We start from the raw sequence: 20860 nt of genomic DNA on the forward strand, positions 1-20860 counted from the left end.
AGATTCACCGTGATTTAAATGAAGGGATACCTAGAAATGCCATTTTAAGCTTAATGTTCTTAATATATGCCTTCCATCATGAGAAAAATACCACAAGATCATGTTAAAAACACCAAAAACACCATTATCATTGGTTAATGTCAGTGGTACATAAAATTGTAATTAATGCTCCATCTTTTTGTGCATAAAACCTTTTTATAAATAAAATCTTAGCTTGGTATTACTAACAGATATACATTGAAAGTTCTCTGATATGTATGAATACAGTCAATAATTTAGACTTTTTTAGTTTTAACCCCTGGTTGCTTGAGGTCTTTTTGAACATATTTTACTACTTTACAATTTGCTCAAGTAATTTACCTGGAAGAGTTTTTTGTAGCAATATTTTATACACATTTTTTTCTCTACAGCCCAAGCTTCTATTTTTAACCATGTTTTCAGTATATTACACAATCATTTATCTATAAGCCTGAAACTTTATAGAAAAACTTTATAGATAATTGAATTATAATGGAAATTAATCACTGCATGCTTTATCTTCATCTTCCCATTGTAGAATGAGTAGTAAGTATCTTTTTTTTAACTGCAGTAGTTACATTTCTATTTATGTCAAACTGTTTTAATTTTTAATAACAAAGATTTTCCAAAAACAAAGCAAAAACCCTTTCAAAACAAAACATTTTTAAAAAACTAGGCGAACCTCTACTAAACTATGGTATATAAAATGTTCCAAGGATTTATTCCAAGTGGAAATCACATTTATGTATCACTCTTGTTATGCTTGTTTTAAACCTAAAATTCAAAGTTCATAACCTTTTAAAAACATTTAAATTGATCTTTTAATGGCAGATTGTTTAAATTCATTCATCTTCTTAACCGTTTTATTCCCTTTCGGGGTCACGGGGTTGCCGGAGCCTATCCCGGCCACTTGGGCGTAGGCAAGGGATGCCCTGGACTGGTCGCCAGTCTGTCGCAGGCTAGAATATCCTCAATCACACATCCATTCACTCTCACACTCACACCTATGGACAATTTAGAGATGCCAATCAACCTATGTAGCATGTTTTTGGACGGTGGGAGGAAGCCAGAGATCCCGGAGAAAACCCACGCATACACGGGGAAAACATGCAAACTACACACAGAAAGGTCCCCCATTGATGCTCTGTTTTTCATGTCCCCCAGCCGGGACTTGAACCAGGGGCCTTCTTGCTGTGAGGCAAGAGCGCTAACCACTGCGCCACCGTGCAGCCCTAGATTGTTTACATCATTTACATAATTGTAAACAATAATTTACATAATTGTAAACAATCTATGTAAGTGGCAGTAAACGTGAAATAAAATAGGAATATAAATAGGTACTGATGAAAATTCTCCCTTTAATGTATATAAATCTATTACAACAGCCTTTTTAATTGGCAAACATGCCGAGGAATTAGTATGCTGCAGTATAAACTGCACATTATTTACTTTCTTGTTGCCATGGATATGAGTTTAAGTGATATGTCCTTGACCCAGGTTGTTTTAGTATTCTCTTTTTGCTGTACTGCCTTCTGTTATAAAGTTTTAGCACAGAGACCAACCTCTAGGAGATTTTTTTTCAAGGAAAGGATAAAAGAAAGTACACTTCAACTTGCCACCCCAGGAGATTTGAACACTATAAAGGGCTTTGATGTTGCAACCATGTGCTGCTTCTGAAGAAAGCAGAGGCACAGATTTTCCACTGAAAATATGTAAAACTCCATTTGCACCTTTGGCACCGGAAAGCGAAGCTTGGCCAGTTCCATTTCGCTGACCAGGGGGACTGTGACGCGGTTGGGTAAAACCAGATAGCTGCAGATTATGTCTTGAATTAGGCTATCAGAGAAGCCGCTGCAAAAACAAAGGAGAGCGTTAGGAGAACAGAAGGCAAAGGATGAATAGAAGCAATTAATTATTGAAAATACAGTTAAAAGTTAACCTATTTTTAATAAATAACATCTCCCAATTTCTAAACAGAGGGGCAGAAAAACTGTTTCAGTGAATAGGCTGTTGCTTTATGCTGGCATAAATCGTATTGTCTGATCCACTAATTATTCAGCAATAAGACTGCAACAGTGAGAAAAAGTAATGTGACTACCGCTAAATACATGAAGCTGCTGAAAGGCTTCACTGTAAAATTGCAATTGGTGTTTAGAAAATTAAATTATAATGGAAATGAATCACTGTGTGCTTTATCTCCATCTTCCTATTGAAGACAGATGGGTGTTATTGCAGCACAAGAAGCCATTAATCATGACATGTCAGAGATGCTGTTTCATCTTTAGAGGAAGTTTGCACTTGCATAAAATTACCAATTAAGCATAAGCAACAACTAAACAGGTCACGCCAAAATTTGCACACACGGATGAGCTCTATATGAGCTTTTTATTGTGACTTCCAGTGATGAGATGGGTGCCAAAGATATTTGTATGTATAGATTCTTGTTCTATTGATGTTTTGCCTGGCAGACAAGCCTTTTTCTCAGTTATGGAACAACATTCCTGCAGAACTGCGCATGACAGTTTTAAATGTCAACTAAAAACCTTTTAAGAATGGGTTTTAATATTTTTCATCTTCTTATATTCGTTGTATTACATTCTTATTTGTTTTTTATGCATTTTATTGCTAATTGCTTTTTGTAATTCTATGAGGTTTTTTGCCCAATTTAAAAACGTTATTTTGTTTTTCTTTTACTGTAAAGCACTTTGCTACCCTGAAGGAGTCGTAAAGTGCTCTATAAATAATGCTTCATTCATTCAGAAAAATATGTTTTTCTTTTTCTTTTTCCAAGAAATGTTGCCCCTCAGTACCTTGTTATTCTCTCAACCTTAACAATTGGCAGGAGAACATTGTCTCCTCAGCTGTAAAACCTGTATATTGCCTAATCAATCGACACATGCATTAGGTCCCCACAAATATTCCTGATCCCAACTGGAAAACCATTCAATCTATTTCCCTTTGAAAGAAAGGCCAATTTGGAATTGGTGACTTATTGGAGAAAATGTCAGAAAAGGCTATAGGGTAGTGAGATCGTATTTAATTCAGGATAATTTATTTTTAACAATAAAAGTGTTTCTTTTAGAATTGACATTTATTGTCAGAGGACAAATATTTAGTATTTTTCTTTTTGAAATCAAACAAATTAACATTATTATAAAAAGGACTACAACTAATGTCTGTTTGCAAACAAACACATTTCACTTAAATTGCATTAATTTAGATATTTTACTTAAAAATGAGAAAAATGGGTAGAAACAGCATGTAGATAAGATGTAAAATATGATATTACTCAGGGCTCCAGACTAACTTTTTTCACTAAGAGCACAGTGGCCCCTAACTGAAAATTTTAGGGGCACAACCAGAAATTTAGGGGCGCATACCGTAAATCAACATGCTAACCAAATCTATTAATTTCCACTGTATTACTAATAAATACTTTAATAATAGATGCAGAAATTACAATGTGCTGTTTCAAATTCAGTGTCACATTTTAATCTGCACTTTTGAAGATGCAACAACAAGGTAAACTGACAAAAGCATCGCTGTCATGACAGTACAAATAGTAAAGAAAACGGATAGAAATGTATGTTGGTGACACCAAATAGGTGCAGCCAAGATGCACAATAAGTGTGTTTGAGATCACCCAGGTGAACTCAACGCTGCACAGATCACCTGGTGTGTGAAATATATTTTTGTTTTTGCTCCAACATCACCTGTCAATCATCACAAAAATATCAGGAGAAAGGGGTGGGAGCAAGGGGCAAACCTACCCGGACACAGCTGAAAATTTAGTACTGAACTGACTGAAAGCTGCCCTACAGACTTCAAAACAATGCATTATGGGACATGTGTCCTGGTGGTTTTTGTAGTTGAGTGATTAATTAAAATAATTTGAAATACCAATTCATTAAAAAAAAGGCTACATACATTACAAAACATTAAAATAATCATAAAATATGTAATAACACAGATCACACTAAGGGGGAGAAGAATATTAAAACTAAATTGAATGTTAAGGACAACTCCAATTTCCTGTTCCCCTTTAGTCTTGCTGTAGATTCGCCTTCATCTCACAGCCCCCCCCCCCCCCCCCCCCTTTCTGGTCTCGCCAACGATCCAGGCGAGATCGTTGCATTTTCCACACGTATTTTCAGTGTGTCTAAAACTAACGTTGTTTTTGCTCGAGCGTGTTTAAAGTTCAAGCCCCGTTAGCTGTCACGCATGTAGGTGTGAGACATTTATTCTCCTCAGCTGCCCCGACTACCGCGGGAGCGGTGTGCTGCCGTAACAGCCGTGCATAAACCGTTTGATGCGCCGCCGTAACCAAAACCTAAACCTTCCTCCGGGTCTGTGTAACCCAGAGAAAAGTTCAGCACAGACGTCATGTATGTAGAAAATTACGAGCGAATAGATACGTTCTAAAAAAGAAAGTAAGGAACTAATGTGGTCTGGGGAGGGCTGTCAGGTTTCCTGCTTTCAGGCCCTGTCATTGTCACGCCCCCAAGAGTCATATACTCCACTTTGATTGGTTGGTCAGCTCCGCGCATGACAATGAAAAAGTGTCATTCATTAAAACTCCCCCTCCACGCATTTTAGCCACTCACAGTGGCTTTCCCTATTCTTCTCACACGCAGTGGCCACCTCACAGACAGGTATCAGGCGAGTGTGTGCTCGCGTTTCATGAATGTGCGAGTGTGTGTGTGCCCGAGTGTGTGTGTCTGCCTGCGTGCGTGTGCGCTCGCGTCTCAATAATCATTTCATTGATCAGTGACGTGCCCCTTCCACGTTTGATGTATAAAAAAATACGTAGGGTGGGGGAGGCAAATGTACTGGTCGCACATGTGCGACTGGATGTAAAATTCAGTCGCACACTCTCAAATTTTGGTCGCAAAATGCGACCAAATGGTCGCAGTCTGGAGCCCTGTTACTTATTGTGAAATGTTTTCAAAACATCCATTAATTCCAAGCAAAGACAGCTTTAGGCAAAACAGTTTTTAGTACTATTATGTTACTGCATGTTGGTTGGTAATCAACCTTCTTTTCTTTTTTTTATGCCAAGTTATTAAAATTAATATTCCAAAAGAATCCAATTCATACCTAAATGTTGCACTGTTTTTTTAAGGTGCAGGATTTAAATCAGTTTAGTTTCATTTTGATAGCTTTCCAAACACTTTCTGCTGGCAGTCATTTGCAGCACCTCAGTGAATTTCCGATTTAAATGAACCTACAGTCTTTACTTTAGGTTATCAGATAAAATTCCACAGTTTGACAAGAATAGATGTCGCTTTGCTGCTGATGTGCATTCTACAGTTACCTTGGAGTTTTCCTAGAAAAACAGGGTCTACAGGATTCATTACATAATTTTGACATCAGGGTGTGTGTTAACTCTCGACCTGTCCAGAGTGTACCTTGCCTTTGTCCAACTATTAATCACTGAAAGTGATTAAGCAGGTTTGGAAAATAGATGGATTTATCAGGACAAGCATAGAACCAAAATGGAGAAAACAACAGGCCAAGAAAATTATGAATGACAACCTTTTTTATAAGATTTGCTAATGAGTCGAGAAGCATATAATCTGACAACAAAACATAAAAGGTTTATTTTTACTCCCTGCAGCTGCAATTTCCCCACCAGGACCTCTGCTTTTATGGTATCAGTCAAACATATCAGTGAATGCAGCATCCATAAGCTAAGGAAATCCCTGCTGAGCGGTGAACAAAAAGACTAAAAAAATATCTACATGGCAGTAATTGTCTGTATACATGACCCTGATGTTAAACGTGAAGCTGCAGTCTCACAAAAAAACACTTTCCAAATGACGAAAGGGAAATTTGCAGGAATGTGAAAAATCCTTGTCCAGTTAACAAATGAGGGACAATGTTGCAGAATGTTTACTGACCAAAGCAAACAGGAATGTAGAAAGTGTTGGCAAACAAAAAGCCCCAGTCTGACCTATTATGCTTCGCTTACACAATTTTTTCCAAATACATACGTTAAAAAGGGCAAGTTAAGCGAAAAAAGAAAGGGCAAAAAACAGCAAGAGACAAAATCCTGGGTAAAACTACAGCTACTTCTTCTTTAAAGCCAACAGAAAAGTGAAGGAAATCTAATACATATGCAAACCTTTTATGAATTTTTTTTAAATGAAATGATAAAAAAAGGGATTTGGTGACTTACTGGAGTCCAGGAATGTCCAGTATGTTGGTGAGGCCGGTCCAGTTTATGTCCAGCAGCTGAAAAATTGGAAAAATGTGATCAAAGGTATTGAAGTAAAATGACCGTAATTGAATGAAAACATCGCTGCTTCTTACTCTCAGTTACAACCGAAACCTTTGCCAAACATATCCGACTGATTAATGGCAGCAGTCTGCCTCCCACATAGCCGCAAACCAATTACAGTGTATACACTACATCAATGGATTTATTGATTAGTTGCTGCCGGTAGACCAAAAATGCTTTTTCTAATTCATCCATAAAGTTTTATTGAAGTTCAAATAGTTCATAAACTCCAATATCCTAAATTTGTTTCTGTGTATCAGAATAAAATAACTCAGCAGGCGGCACAATACCCAATAGACAAGGTGTTCATTTGTTCATTTGCTTAAGTAAAAAGACTGGCGCGTCCCTGCTTCCTAACGCAGAAGCCTGCAGCTCACTGTGGCTCTTTTGCTAAAGAGTAAGATTAGTAACCTTAGATCTCTATGGTGGATTATGACATCAGCCCAGGCTACAAATAGTGAAACATCAACAATAAGTATAAGTTTAGAGTTAGAGTTGATATACTGCAATGATTGGAGAGCCTACATAGAACACTCCAATTATCTACATGGTTGATTAAAAAGCAGTATTAGCGCTAGGAGCAGGAAAACATGTATTAATCTTCAGTCCAAACTTTTGGTCAACTTTATAAGGAAGTCAAGCTGTGGAGAAAGTTAACACCACCACAAACCAAACAGCACTTTCAAGGAAACAACTCTGGTTTGAGGGGAAAGGGTCAAACCCTAGATCCAGCAGAGTGAAGACAGCCAAAGTCAACCCACTTTCAAGTTTCAGTTATTCCAGGAAAACCTAAAGGCCCACTTTGGCGAAAATAATGTTTTTAACATGTTCTTGGGGCATTTTTCTCACAATGGAGGGCATATATAAAGGAAAAAGAAAAAAGAAAAATGCATCTCTGAGTATTTATTTATTTGAATTATTGTGAATCAGGAGCATTGGAAAAACCTTGTAGCAGTGATAGGGGCTACAATCAACAGGCCACAAGCTCCTTGATCTGCTCCATTCCGATGCTTTCACTTGTAGACGACTAGATATCTTTGTTTTCCTCGTCTGAGCTATATAGCTCTGATATTGCTCGCCATTTTTGTTCCACCGGTAGTGCTAGGTTGGGGTTGTGAGGCACTGCATGCTAGTGGGAATGAGTGCAAAAAAAGAGATGATGGGAAGTGAGGCAGGTTTACTCTCTCAGTTCCACTCACAACTCAGAGGTGAATTTCTAATGAACTACTATCGCTTTGCAGAAACTATGTCCTGGAAAAACAACACAAATTTTTTTTTGGGCTAAAAAAGGCATAATTCTAATTAAAAGACTACTGGGAAAGATGATTGGAGTGGGACTTTAATTAAGACTTGAGAAATCATTCCCATGGATTCTTGAAACTTTTTGAGCTGTCAATAACAAACTAGATAAAATGTATTCCCTTTAGCTTCCGCTTGAACTAAATCTGGTTTGAATTTAGCTGCAGTTTATGACTCAATATGGATCAACGGACACAAAGACAAAAGCACCTGACTGTTGATGTATTCATTAAAGCAGCAACTCTCATTAGAGTTCAGGATTATACAGTCAGCAGAAGTCCTCTGCTTTTTTAGTGTGTTCATGTCCAGAAATCAGCTAGTAACCAATCTGAAAAGGGGACAGGAGTGGAGAACAATAAGGGAGAGGTGTGAATAGCGTGAGTGGAAGAGGAGACATGCAGGAAGATCCAGCGTCTCAGGAGGCTTTGATCTGTTTCTGCCTGCATGCTCAAGGAGATGTGTTTTTTTAATGAGCCTTTCTCAGCCTTTATATCAGCCTGGCCTGCTTACACTGCAGCACAAGGACGAAGCTCTGCAGGGAGGAGGGGGGCACTGCAGGACTGGCAATCATGCTTGGGAGACGTTGTTTTAAGGTTCAAGAGTCCACTGCAAACAAACGCTCAATTATTATTTCAAGGTTTTCTTTATTAAGCAGGGTGTTGCGCTTTTCCCCCGCTCCTTCTTAATATTGTTGCTGATCTAATAAATCAGCTTTTTAAAACAGTCAGATTTAAGCAACATTTGTTTATTTCTTCTCAAACAGAGAGTGAAATCAATAGCACAATAGCTCTCTGTGCAGTCAACCCTGAAACCCCTCAGCTGTATTCTAGTGACTGTGTGTCTTAGGTCAACAGTTTCTGGGCTCTGGTGGAGATAATCGTTATCCCAGATAACAAGGGAAAAAGTCCTTTCCTCAAAGTGGTTATTTCTAAAGTGAGGGCAAACTTTAAATAAAAACAAAAAGAAAAAAACGTTTTTCCACTGAGATACTACACATGCACAACTTTTGAGCTGGAGCTAGAGGCACAAACTGGTTAGTTATTTTTTTTAAAGTTCTGTTCTCACAGAATAGAAGTGTGCTTTCAAGATTGTGCATTTTAGATGTTGCGCTACTTCTAATCCACTTGCTAACCCTCTCAGGGATTAATTTCTGACTTTCTGTTATTGTTTGTCTCTATTAAAGAAAATATCCTTTACATCCGATAATTTAAATCCATAAAAACGTTGGAAACCACTGCAGTGTGGACGCCTAATAATATCACCACAGCCAGATCTACAATTACAGGCTTGTTAAAATTATAATTTTTGCATATTTTTGTTGAAATGTGATTATATTTTTAGTATTATAGCTACTTAAGATAGATCAGCAGCTTCATTCCATTGCATAAACTGTTATATCATCTAGCCGCAGCAATAAAATCTCTTAAGAAAACTACCTGCAGAAAGCATTGCATCATTTTACTTTTAGTGCTATGTGTCTTATTGGTCCAAATGTGCCCAAGCCCCTCTGTCTTTGTTCATTTGATGCTTAGTGTTTAGCTTTAAGCGGCACACGGACAATATGAGTTTTTTCAGGTGCAGGATTGACAGAGTTATGCCTTAATGCTTTTTTATTCAGAAAAAAATTGCAATTGCAACTAATTTCCTTTGTTAACAAAAAACCAAGGTCTTGTTCTGCAGCTATAGAAGATTGAAAAGAATTACTACTCAAAGCTGTTTTCATTTTCTACAGCTTGGTCCATTTTTCTCCTTTAGCTTTGCTTAAATGCCTCTGGTGGCAAAGTCTGCCTAACTAGGTCTGAGTTGATCTGCAGCTAGTGGAAGCCCTGCTGTGTTTGCACTGAGTCCTTCCGTTAAATCAGTCAAACAATGTAAAACATTGCAGCAGTGGCTCATCAGAGTCACTGGAACGTGCTCTGGAAAATATGTCCGGGTGCAGTTCCTGTAAAGCGAGGCTATTGTTGTAAGAGCAAAGACAGTCTGCATTCATAATTAAAGGAAATGAAGTGAAATGACGCTGAAAATAGCAGCTGCAAATTGTTGGACACATCATAAAGTCATAAAGCATAAGTCACCTGGTTAGAGTTTTCAACAGGAAAAAGATCAGCATGGAATACATTTGTGAAGATTCCCAGTCATCCAGGATGGATCCATTTCTACTATCAGCATGGAGTATTGTTTCTGAGGTGCAATAACTTAAGAAAATATAGCAACATATTTAAAGCAAGGACAAATAGTGACAATGCTTTAAAACAAATGTCAAGAAAGTTTATACTCTTTTTATGCTTCCTCCTGGCTTTACAGGATCACACTTTTCATCCAGACTGCAGCCCCACTATAATTTTACGAATCTATCCGATTAAAAACAATAATAATAATAATAATGGATTGGTTTTATCTGCGCTTTTCCAGATGCTCAAAGCGCCTACAATGTGTCCATTATTCATTCATACTTGGTTATGGTACTACTGATGTAGCCACAGCTGCCCTGGGGCAGACTGTCAGAACCGGATTATGCAAACTATGCAAAACTATAAAATAAATTAACTCAGTCAGAGTGGGATTATATAAGATCACTTCTTCCAACTCCTTTTTAAGCAATAAATCAAGCTCTACTTGACTTTAGTTAAAGATCACTATATTTAATAAAGCAAATGTGACTTAAGGTCTCTACATTCCATCATTTTAACACTTTTTTATCATGGTGTGCGTATACATGTCTGTGTGTTTGTGTTTAGGGTGGGGGGGTTGTCGGCACTGTTTGTCTTGTCATCTTGTTTTTAAATTTAATGTATTTTATGCACAGCGCTTTGAGTGACATGTGTTGTTGTAAAAGTGCTATATAAATAAAGGTTGATTTGATTTGATTAAGTGTGTTTTTGTTTTGTTTGCCTGTTTTTTTTAATAAATCTACGCATTTCAGCTTTTCTGTAATGAGTTTGATAAACCTGTGGGATTTTTTTATTGTATTGGCTACAATAAATGCTTGAAATAAAAATAAATCAAATCAAATCAAGATCTTAATCTGTTCAACGTGTTGAATATGAATTATTTAAGGCCCTAATCAATGAATCTGCACTTACTGGCTTCTTGAGGAAAAACAGAGACAGAGCTCCAATGAGAGGCATCTCTCCTAGCAACGGTTCCATCACCACTCTCAATACGCCGTGGATCTATGGAAACACAAGATTAACACAATCACACAGGGAGTCACAAACTGACAGCAATGGAGGGTTTGCAGCCCTTGACATTCAGCAGTGAAGCTGTTTAAGCTGAAACATGTGGCAGGTTGGAAACTCAATAACTGCCAGAGTTCACACCCGCTGGTGTCATCCTGGAACTTTCTCCACAACATGATTGAACAATCACTAGGATTATAGTGCTGGAAGCCCTTTGTTTTAGTCACATGGACATCCCAGGTGCTGCGAGCAAATATATGAATTTAGATTTTAAAGACTGAAAGTCAGGGACTATAATGGTTCAGATGCTCAGAAATCTGCTTTATTTATTAAAAAAAAAATCACAAAAAAACATTCAGTTTCTCAAGTCTGTGCTACATTTCACGCCTCATTTATCTGCTGAGATGCTTTTATCAAAGCATTGACAAAACTGCCTTGCCAAGCATCAATGGCTTAAAAGCAGGGGAAGCTACATGTCACTAAACGAGAAACAAACAAATTGATTTTTGGTAATGAATCCATTCGTTAAAGGAAAGTGACTTTAGCTTAGTGCCGCTTGTGATTTACAAGGATTTTTTTTTTCTGAAGTGATCAGAGAAAGAGCGATCTCGATTGTGCAGCCACCAAACAGGCTGAAATGAACCTTCGGTGGTTTATTTTTCCCCTTTTTCTAATTTCATATTTTAGACCCACGAAAGGGAGTCACAAAAACAAAATCAATGACCAAATCAATGAAAATATTGTGGGATTTTTCCGATTTTAAATTATCAAAAGAACGATTAGTGTAACTTCTTCCACAGTTATGTCTTATTTAAAAAAAGGTATAAGACTCTTTCTTGTTCCTACATCATTAATTTTATGTTCTAACTGTAATCTGTACAAAAGAGAATTTGGCCGTTCGCCCGGAAATGAACACTCACAACTTACAGCTAACAGGACATTTTTACCTCAAGTCCCACTTTCATTTTAGTATCTATGACCTCAGAGTCCAAAGCTTCCCTGGGCCAAGAGGAAGTTACTCCACAAAGATGTGAAATAAATCAAACAGTATGGATTGGACTCACCTGGATGCTTTTTATGCCAGCTTTGCAGTAGTATCGCTTGACATCCACATCAATCTCTGTGTTGCCAACAAAGCTGAGAGACGAAAACAACAAAATGTGGTCTGAAGTTTTCCAAGCATTTAATATTTTATACCTCGTTAAAAAAATAAAATGAATTCTAATTAATGAAAATCTATTTCTGTTTGATATATGAGAAGACAGACTATCATTTTTGTCAATATATTTTAAGAAACTAGTCTTAGAGGGGATGAAAAGAGTGTAAAAAAACAGGAATTGTATCAGAGGACATTGTTTTTGCAAATGTTGGCATCTGCTTTGCCCAGGAAATCTAGTTAGCAAAATGTAAAACAGCAGAAATCAAAAATATCATTTTTTAACCTCAAATTGAAAAATGTCAGACACAAAACTTTAAATCTCACCAATAATGAATGAAGGAATGCATGAATGAATAAGTATTTATATAGCTAGCACTTTACAATGCTATTACGGTGGCAAAGTGTTTTAAAATAACAAATAAAAACTTTAAATATAAGCTAATTAAGAAGAAGTCCTCAACTGGCATTTAAAGCTGTATAGATGATATCATGCACAGCTCTGGATGAATATTATTCCATAATTTGTCTTATTTCTAGTTACATTAATTTATTTAAATTTTTTTCTTTACTGTGGAAGAAAAACATCCAAAATATGTACAAAAATTCAACTTCAACTTAAAGAAAAAACAATTGGCAACAAAAAAGATGTAAGTAGATGTATTTGCTTATTAAAAAACGTTTTGTTTTTTTCATTTTTTTTGCAGATTTTAATTTCTAATATTTAGAATTTTGCTAAAAACAGTTAAATCTATCTGAGTGAAACCTTACCATTTCAGTCTTTTTGCTTTATGTCAAGTAAAACAAGGGATTTTGGCGAGAAATTAGACAAATATACATGGTGAGACTTAGAGTTTTTGGAGTAAAACTCATGCATACATTAGTTTGGCTCCTCGGGGACTACAATTGAGTAGCTGGGGTCAAAATCTTCCAGGATCAAGAAAACACAGCGACAAAGCACCAAAGCTCACCTGATCTGCAGGTCCATGATGATTTGTCGCTTATCCACATTTTCCGTGTAAACTTTGACCCCATTGATCCTGAGGGGCTACAGAAAACAGACAGAAACACCATGGTCACTTCTACACCCCAGACCACCCCAAACACCCCCTCCCAACCCCACCAGGGTAAATCTCTGTCCCGACCATGCGTGGAAACTATTTGTGCAGCAAGAATGTGTGTCAGTGACCTCTGTATACTGTATGTGTTCAAGCTCCGCCCCTTTCCAGCTGTCCCATGCCACCTGCTGCTGGTGGTCTGTTTTGTCCCTCCTGGAATAACGCATGATCACATTTTAGCAGAAAACCCAGCAGCAACCTGCTCACCTTGTCGCCCATGTCAATTTTGGTGAAGCAAAAGGTGCTGAGGTGGGCGTGGGTCTCTTTCACCGCCGGCTCAATGGTCTCACGGAACAGTTTTTCCACAAACTGGCAGATGTACGGCCACATTTGCTTCACCGTCTATGGGAAAAATTTAAAGTTTGGAAATTAATGCATTTATGCACGCTGAAAATCCCTACATCAAGCCCTTTTTTAAAAAATCTTTGCAATTTGGTTTCCCTTCTGAACCATGAATGGCGTGTCTAAAATATTCAGAACGTGGTTCTATTTAAAGAACATTCAGTCAGACCGATTCTAATCCAACATAGACAGAAACCCATGCATTTTTTATTTTATCTCCCTTTTTTTCAACCGTTTCAACATATACGCACGAGTGACTCTGAATGCACATCTTGGTTGTTGCTATGGGGACTTACAAGGGTTACTGCGTTTCACACTGCTGCAGACACAAGGCTGCATGCTAAAGACAAATGTGCTGCAGTGTGGTGATCCCAGTGGAAGGAGGAGAGTAAGCAGCTGGGAAATAGGCATCACATTAGAGGAGGTCTTTAAAATAAAACATAAAAAGGAAGGGAATTAAAAAAAAATGTTTTTACCTTGTTTAACCACTCCACCCGTTCAACATCAGGAAAATGGACCTATGATTAGATAGAAACACCATTAAAAAGCAAGAAGAACAATGCTTTTACATTTAAGGGGTCCTCTGGATCAGGTCAAGATTATTATGGGATACAGCAGTCCTGCACTGCAAGGATTAGATCCTTTTTTGCAATTTTTCTTCCTAATTGAGCAGAGAATTATCCCCCGCCACATACTTAAAAACTCACCAAAATTTGCACGAACCTAGCTCTCGATGACAATAATTTTTTAAACTGGTGAACGTGTGAACGTAATTGGAATGTGGGTGTGTTGCAGCTCTGACCATGAGGCATGTGACCATAAGGCATAAGGAATGTTTTAGCAAGTTTAGTAAGTTTTTCTTTTTATTATTCTGCGTTTCAGGGTCATACATTGGAAATACTTTAATAAGTTCTACCAACAAGTAACAAAACCACAAATTCATCTTTATGTATAGCCATTGTCAAGGGAAGGGAACTGATCATAAAGAGGCCAGTAAGTTAAGGAAGTAAAAGTCTAAAGAGCGTTCCGTGTTTCAAACCCATTCTGCTGTCGTGAACAAAATCTGTTTGACAAGGCAAACTTTCATATGGTCTAAGAGCTGTAACACAGAGAAGCAAACTGTGGTTTTATGGAAGGGTGGCTGAGTGGTTAATGACATAGACCAGAGGATGAAGAGTTGTGGATTCAGGCAGTGTTTGTTTCACCCTTGATGCCTCGCTGTGGTGTCCTTGACCCCAAAACACTCCAGAGGAGCAGTTCAGTGGCTTTAGATGGATCTAAGGATGCACTGTACAGCTGAATGTGAAACAACCAGAGTATAAATAGGGCGTCTGGAAAAATCTTTCAACTGACTTTCTTTACATAAAGGTTTTTAGTGTCCTGTTTTTTGGAATTATTTTTGATTGCAATTAATTCCGGGGGGGGAAAAACCTGTTGTCGAGAAGAAAAATCATCCAAATCTGACAGCCTGCACCATCTTTTCTGTTGCATTTCTTCAGAACAGCTCTAAAGCTTGATAACAATGTTTGGAATTCAGAATCCTGTTTCTGCTTCCACCGAAGAAGCAGCCTTGAGACAGGTTTCATTACAAAATTAGTTATGTTAGATCATCAGGTGACAACTGATTACACAAGAAAAACAACCTCTATTCACTCCAATGTCAAGTGGCTTACCTGTAAAACTTGAATAAACATGTTTAAGATTTGACAAGTCCTAGGGTTATATTTTTTAATGACAGCTGCACTGAGGGATTTTTTATAGAATATACTTGTTTTATTTGATAAATTAACATCGTTTTTTACATGGGGTGTGGTTGCTTCATGGACAGGCGACTCTCAAAGTCCATCTTTGTGTTGTCACTGTTTCTGTGAATATTTTTTCAATGGTGCTTTGCAAGGATTCAGATGGCTAACAATTAATTACAAAAATACATATTCCTTTTCAAGTTCAAATATTTTTTCTCTAAATAATCTAAAATATAACACACACTTTACTAATTCATACAATTTTTTCTTTTAAATCAGTCAGTAATCGTTTGAATTTGATCTATTTTTTACACTTTGGATACAACATATCTGAATTACTGTAAATCAGGCACTATAGCATGAAGTTAAAGAAAACTAAGAGTTCTGTGATGAACTGCCCTAGTAAATAACTAAACTGCATGTTGTAATCCCAGAAGAAAGATGAGGCAATCCAACTCCCGGTGCTTGGTGAGACATGACACAAGACACAAAATCATCAAGAGCCTGCACTCCTTTTCATCAGCCAGCTAAAGTGCCTCTGCAGCATTTATGTCAGAGCGTCGGATGAAGCAATGACAAGAGCTGAATGACGGCAAATGGTCGGATCAAACCAAAGTGATAGATTAACTGAGAGAATTATTTTTCTATTTAAGTTTATCCTCTAGAATTTAAACAAACTGATCCGTTATATTACCTGAAGAATGACATAAATCTTCCAGAGGTGAAAACAATGGGCTGAAATTGAAGTGCTGCTGTTCTTCACTCAACTCTCAGGCTTCAATGCTTATGCAGCTTTCTGCCTTCGCCTCTTTCTTTAACCACGGCGGCTTCCAAAACACAGCAAGCACAGCATAACTGAAGTGTGACAGGTGAGTCAAGCGACATAAACAAGCCTGAGTGCTGTTTGACATTCAATGCACACTGTTGAGCTTCTAATCGTTTTATAAAAAAGTGCATCAAAACCACAACTAAAGTGGAGTCTGACAACTGAAAATACAAATTCTAAAAGAAATGATTCAATCAATGTGAGAAACGAAGAGAGGGGAGAGAAAATCAGTTGCACAATGAACAAAAGTTGATCCAAAGGTGGTCAATGGGGGTCGCTCAGTGGGTTGAGCGGCTATCTGCCAATCGGATGGATGGAGGTTCGAGTCTGCAGTACCTGCTGGGATTCACAAATGAGACACATTCCTTTGTGACGATTCACAACCATGGGGGCTAACATGATAAATTAGCACAGATCAGGGCTAACATACAAAGGCAAATGGGACACTGTTTCTGTCATTATTCCCCTGCAAATTGTTGTTTTTACAATAAGAGAAACTGTGACTAGAAAAGTGTTTGCTAACAGTTACAGTCCCACTCCAATCCTCTTTTGAGCTACTTTAAAGGTGTTCCCAGTCATATTTTCATTATGATTATGTTGTTTTTAAGCAAAATAAAAAAAAGATGCAGAGCGGCAGTACATCAGAAATTTACCTCTGTCTTGTGGAGCAGAGTAAATTCCCATCTTCCCTTTGTTTACATTCTCCCCCACTGGCTTACAGCCCCTCACAACCCCAACTTAACATTACTGGTGCAACAAAAATCGTGAGCAATGGCGGAGCTATCCCGCCGTACAGTTTTGATTCCAGCTCAGACGAGGAAACAAAGACGTACATGGATAAATTTGTCTGCAAGTGGATGCATCAGAATGGAGTGGAGAAGGGAGCTTGTGGCCTTGTAGTTTGTATGAAACAACTATACGCTTTTTCATTCTTTTCTGTCTGCTCCTTATTTATCACAATTTGAGTAAAAAAAACAACAACTCACAAATGCATTTTTTATTTTAATGTTCTCAATATATGTCCTCCATCATGGGAAAATGATACAAGACCATGTTGAAAACACCATTTTTAATGGAGTTTACATGAGGCAGGTTGAAAAACAGGTGTGGAGTTACAACTTCCTGTTCTGCTGCCTCTAAACGTCAGGTGTTTATTTTGGCATTTGGTTTGCGTATAACAAAAAAGGGACTTTCTGTCAAAATTGGCCTATGATAGAACTGGAAAACTACTGATGGAACTTTTGGTCACTCTTAGTTTTTCTTATCTTTATTTATAGATGTGTGGGACTTCGAGGGACACTGCAAATAAAAGCTCTATGAAGAAATGCCAGAGACTTTTATGTTTTAATAAAGGGCTTCTGCACCCAAGGGCCACCAGCTCACTCAACAAATTGAGCCAGGGATATAAATGAAAAATACAAAGAAGGGCGCTTCAGCATATTATAAAAGCAGCTCCATCTGTGGTACATGGACAAACTGAAATGAGTCCAAATTTGAAGCCATGGAGCTCTATCTCCATATGCTGATATCTGTCCGTCAGGCTGGTGCATGCTGGGAAACACTGGCAGGTGTGATCAGATGGCCAATTTTAATTGTTGCAGGTACGACCTTTATGTTGCTGAAAGCCAAAGTAGTTTTAATGTTTAACAGTGTCCCTCCCCTTTAAGTGGGCTGCTCTATTCCCATCAGGTCCACCACCCACATGTAATAGTCTCTGTGAGGTACCAGTCAGCAGAATACGCTCTTAGCTGTTTTTCAACATGAGGCTGCAGCGATGCATCCCGCAGTGAAAATGGGCAGAGTCAGGGACTCCATATAAAACTTTGATTTGTGTGGAGCCAAGCTGTGAGGCTGACCTTAATTTTCAGCTCATTTAGGATGTATTTTCAGGCTTAGTAATCAACGGAGTGAGTTAAGCTGGACCCGGAGGACACTATGGTGCCTTAAAAAGACTTTAATGAGGGAAAAACTCTCAATTTTGTACCAATTTCTTAAATAAAAAAACATGTACTGCCTCTTCTATTATAAATTGATGTCTAGCTCAACCTTCATTAGGGAAAGAGTTCTGTCATTGGCAAAGCAATTCACTTTTACATCTCTCCTCCCTCTGGTGCAGTCAGCTAAGTCTCATGAGTCCCTTTCAAAGACATCAGGCTAAAGAAAAGCCACACATCAAAGAAACAGAAAATGTGGAGACAACCCACAGCGTCAAAACAGTGAATCAAAAGATTTTACTCTAATCATCCTGAAAGAAAACCAAACTGATCAAGAAGTCTGTATAAATATGTTTGTTGCTATATATGTTTTTTATTGAAAAAAATGTATTTTATGCATAAAGTCAGGAGACAGTTTTCTTATTTTCTCATGCAGACAACCTCAAATACAGTACAAAAAAGCTGTTATATTATAAATTTGTTTGGCAAAAAAGAACGATTTTCTTCACATGATCTGCTTACTTTACTTATTCCACTTTATGAAACTGCCAAAAAGTTGATAAAAACTTCAAATAGTGACCAGAAAGATAAAAATAGAACGTTCATAAAAGTAAGCATTTAATTGTTATATTAACTTAAAGCCCCACTCCAATCATATTTATATCTATTTTCAAAGCATTCCCAGTGATTTTATTTTTACTTTGAATATGCCCTTTTAAACCCCCAACCTAACATTACCCGTGCAACAAAAATGGCAAGTCGTATTGGAACTATGCAGACGTATTTGGATGTAGTTGTCTACGAGTGGATACATCAGAACGGAGCAGAGCAAGGAGCTTGCAGCCAGGCCAGGGCATGCTTTTCAACATTAAAAATACAATCTTTTTCAAACTGCATTTTTTCGTCTCCTCCTGATTCACAATGATTTCAATAAAGAAATCCTCAGAAATGTAATTTTAAGCTTATTTCTTTAATAAATGTCCGCCATGAGCAGAGAAAAAGAAAATGCCACAAGAACATTTTAAAAACACCAAAACCATGATTTTCGTTGTCAAATGTCCACTGTTTCTAGAGCAACTTCAATTTTTAGATTTTTGTAAACATGTTTTCATAAAAATATGAAAGTTGTTATATTACTGGAGTTTATATTGTATATTTGTTTTTTTAATTCCAGTATATCTGTGTTTATATAGTAAAAAAGTCAAATTAGAGACAACTAATAGTTTGACTTGCACAACTTACTGTTTAATTTTCACAGTAAAACTCTTCAGTGGAAAAGTGATGAGTCAGCCATCAGTCACACTTCTGGGCTGTGAAACTATTGTCTCTAAGGAGACAGAAAGCTTACTGGACCTAAAGGATGCTGAGCACCACGAATTTATTTTGTTTAATTTACATAAACCTCAATAGGCGCTTTGTGAAAAACATCCAGTAGAACAAAATAGTCAGCAGATGTTAATTACAAAGTAAAAAGAAAAATTGAAAATAAAATAAAAATTAGAAAAAGTACATATTACTGCGCTATAATCTATGTCTGATGATACTGAAGCATATAAACACTATAAATAAAGTAAGTGACAAAGTAAATAAGCACAAAACATTTTTAAAAATGCAGAGAAAGTACATATTATTGTGTTATAATCTATTATGTGTATGTTTGGTTAAATGTTGGATTAGATTGACGCATGTAAACACTGTAGACAAGCGCATCAGCTCAACACTTTCCTGCAATAAAGCGTGCATATATAGAGTTTCTTCAAGGGAGAATCTGCATCCCAAAATAACAGACTCTGCAGGCATGATGTTTCCCTCCCAGCGTGGTGTCTGGTTTACCATTGTACCCTTCTGTATTTAGACTGGGGCTTGTGGGGGACAGCTGGCTTCACAGCTTATATGCTGCATGCATCACCTGATGTGGTCAGCTGATGATAGTTTATAACCCACAAGAATCATTTTCAACAACACACGCCAAATATGCAGGTTTTGTCTTACCCAGGGTGGCAGATCAGAGGTCGTAAGCCCCGGCTTCGCAGTCAGTTCCTCTTGGTCAAAGAAAGCCAAAGCTCTGCTCAGCCGGCTGTGCTTCCCTCCTGTGTTTCTCCTCCACAAGAAAAAGATCATAAGTCCAATCAGCAGCCAGCTGAAACTGAATTCAAAGTAGCCCAAGGCATAAACGGGAAAAATGAACACGAAGGTTTTGGCGAAGTGAACCCAGGTCTGAGTCAACTCCCCCGTCGAGGACAGGGGCGCATCGTCGGGTGCGCTCGCCGGTGATGGTGGGGGAAAGTTGGGTTGCGCGGCGCTCGCCGCGGTGTGTCCGTTCTCCTTGGGCGCAGCGGGGCTCGCGCTCTGTGACTGGGCTCCTCTCACAGCTGTCATGCTGTCTCTCGACATGTCTCGGTGCGTCCCGCAGTGGATCCTCAAACTGTCAAAACGCTGTGGTGGTGGTGTCGAGCTACACAGTTCCCGTGTGCGGAGCGCCTTTCCACGGGGTGCCTGCTGTCACGGCGGCTCACACGCGCACCTGCCCATCGCATTCCGAGGGTCCACCGTCATCTGCTGCTCGAGTTTCTGATACGGACAGCCGCTCCGGGCTGCAATTCATTGAGAAAACGGGTCTGTGAGGAGGAGCGGTGCGCAGAAACAGCCGCCCTGCCTGCACAGGGTGGGAATGATCGCTTCCAAGAACTCACCAGGAACCAGCAGCTAACTTACGTTGTCATCTGGTGGTCATTGGCTGCAACTACAGTTACACACAATTAAATGTTTTATTTAAATCATTTCGACACGTAAAAATAAAGCATTTGTTAAATGATATCATTGTTGTTCAAAGGTTTTGCAACACATGTTATCATTTTTTGTGCAATATTTTGCACACACAAAAAACGTCAGAAATATGTTAATAAAGGCATTAGCTCTTCCTCTTTTTGAGATTTTAACACAACCTAATAAAGACAAGCCTC

General features: G+C 38.1%; 1 protein-coding gene across 5 annotated transcripts in view; it reads right to left on the reverse strand.

Moving 5' to 3' along the window:
* Nucleotides 1-20608, reverse strand: part of esyt2 (extended synaptotagmin 2) — a 33800-nt gene extending 13192 nt beyond the window's left edge. For 3 of the 5 annotated variants that reach the window (XM_023950030.1, XM_023950029.1, XM_023950027.1), the window contains exons 1-8: nucleotides 19890-20566; nucleotides 13869-13910; nucleotides 13258-13392; nucleotides 12904-12980; nucleotides 11841-11913; nucleotides 10681-10770; nucleotides 6197-6252; nucleotides 1749-1869 (exon numbers count right to left, since the gene is read on the reverse strand). In XM_023950030.1, coding sequence (XP_023805798.1) covers nucleotides 1749-1869; nucleotides 6197-6252; nucleotides 10681-10770; nucleotides 11841-11913; nucleotides 12904-12980; nucleotides 13258-13392; nucleotides 13869-13910; nucleotides 19890-20291 — 996 coding nt within the window. In that variant the 5' untranslated portion in view covers nucleotides 20292-20566. Of the gene's footprint in view, nucleotides 1-1748; nucleotides 1870-6196; nucleotides 6253-10680; nucleotides 10771-11840; nucleotides 11914-12903; nucleotides 12981-13257; nucleotides 13393-13868; nucleotides 13911-19889; nucleotides 20568-20590 lie in introns of those variants that run through there. The other 2 variants (XM_023950028.1, XM_023950031.1) reach the window with 2 other exon arrangements.
* Nucleotides 20609-20860: the final 252 nt, after the last annotated feature.

Source organism: Oryzias latipes, chromosome 20 (genome assembly GCF_002234675.1).
Source record: "Oryzias latipes chromosome 20, ASM223467v1".
In the NCBI taxonomy this organism is placed as follows: domain Eukaryota; kingdom Metazoa; phylum Chordata; class Actinopteri; order Beloniformes; family Adrianichthyidae; genus Oryzias; species Oryzias latipes.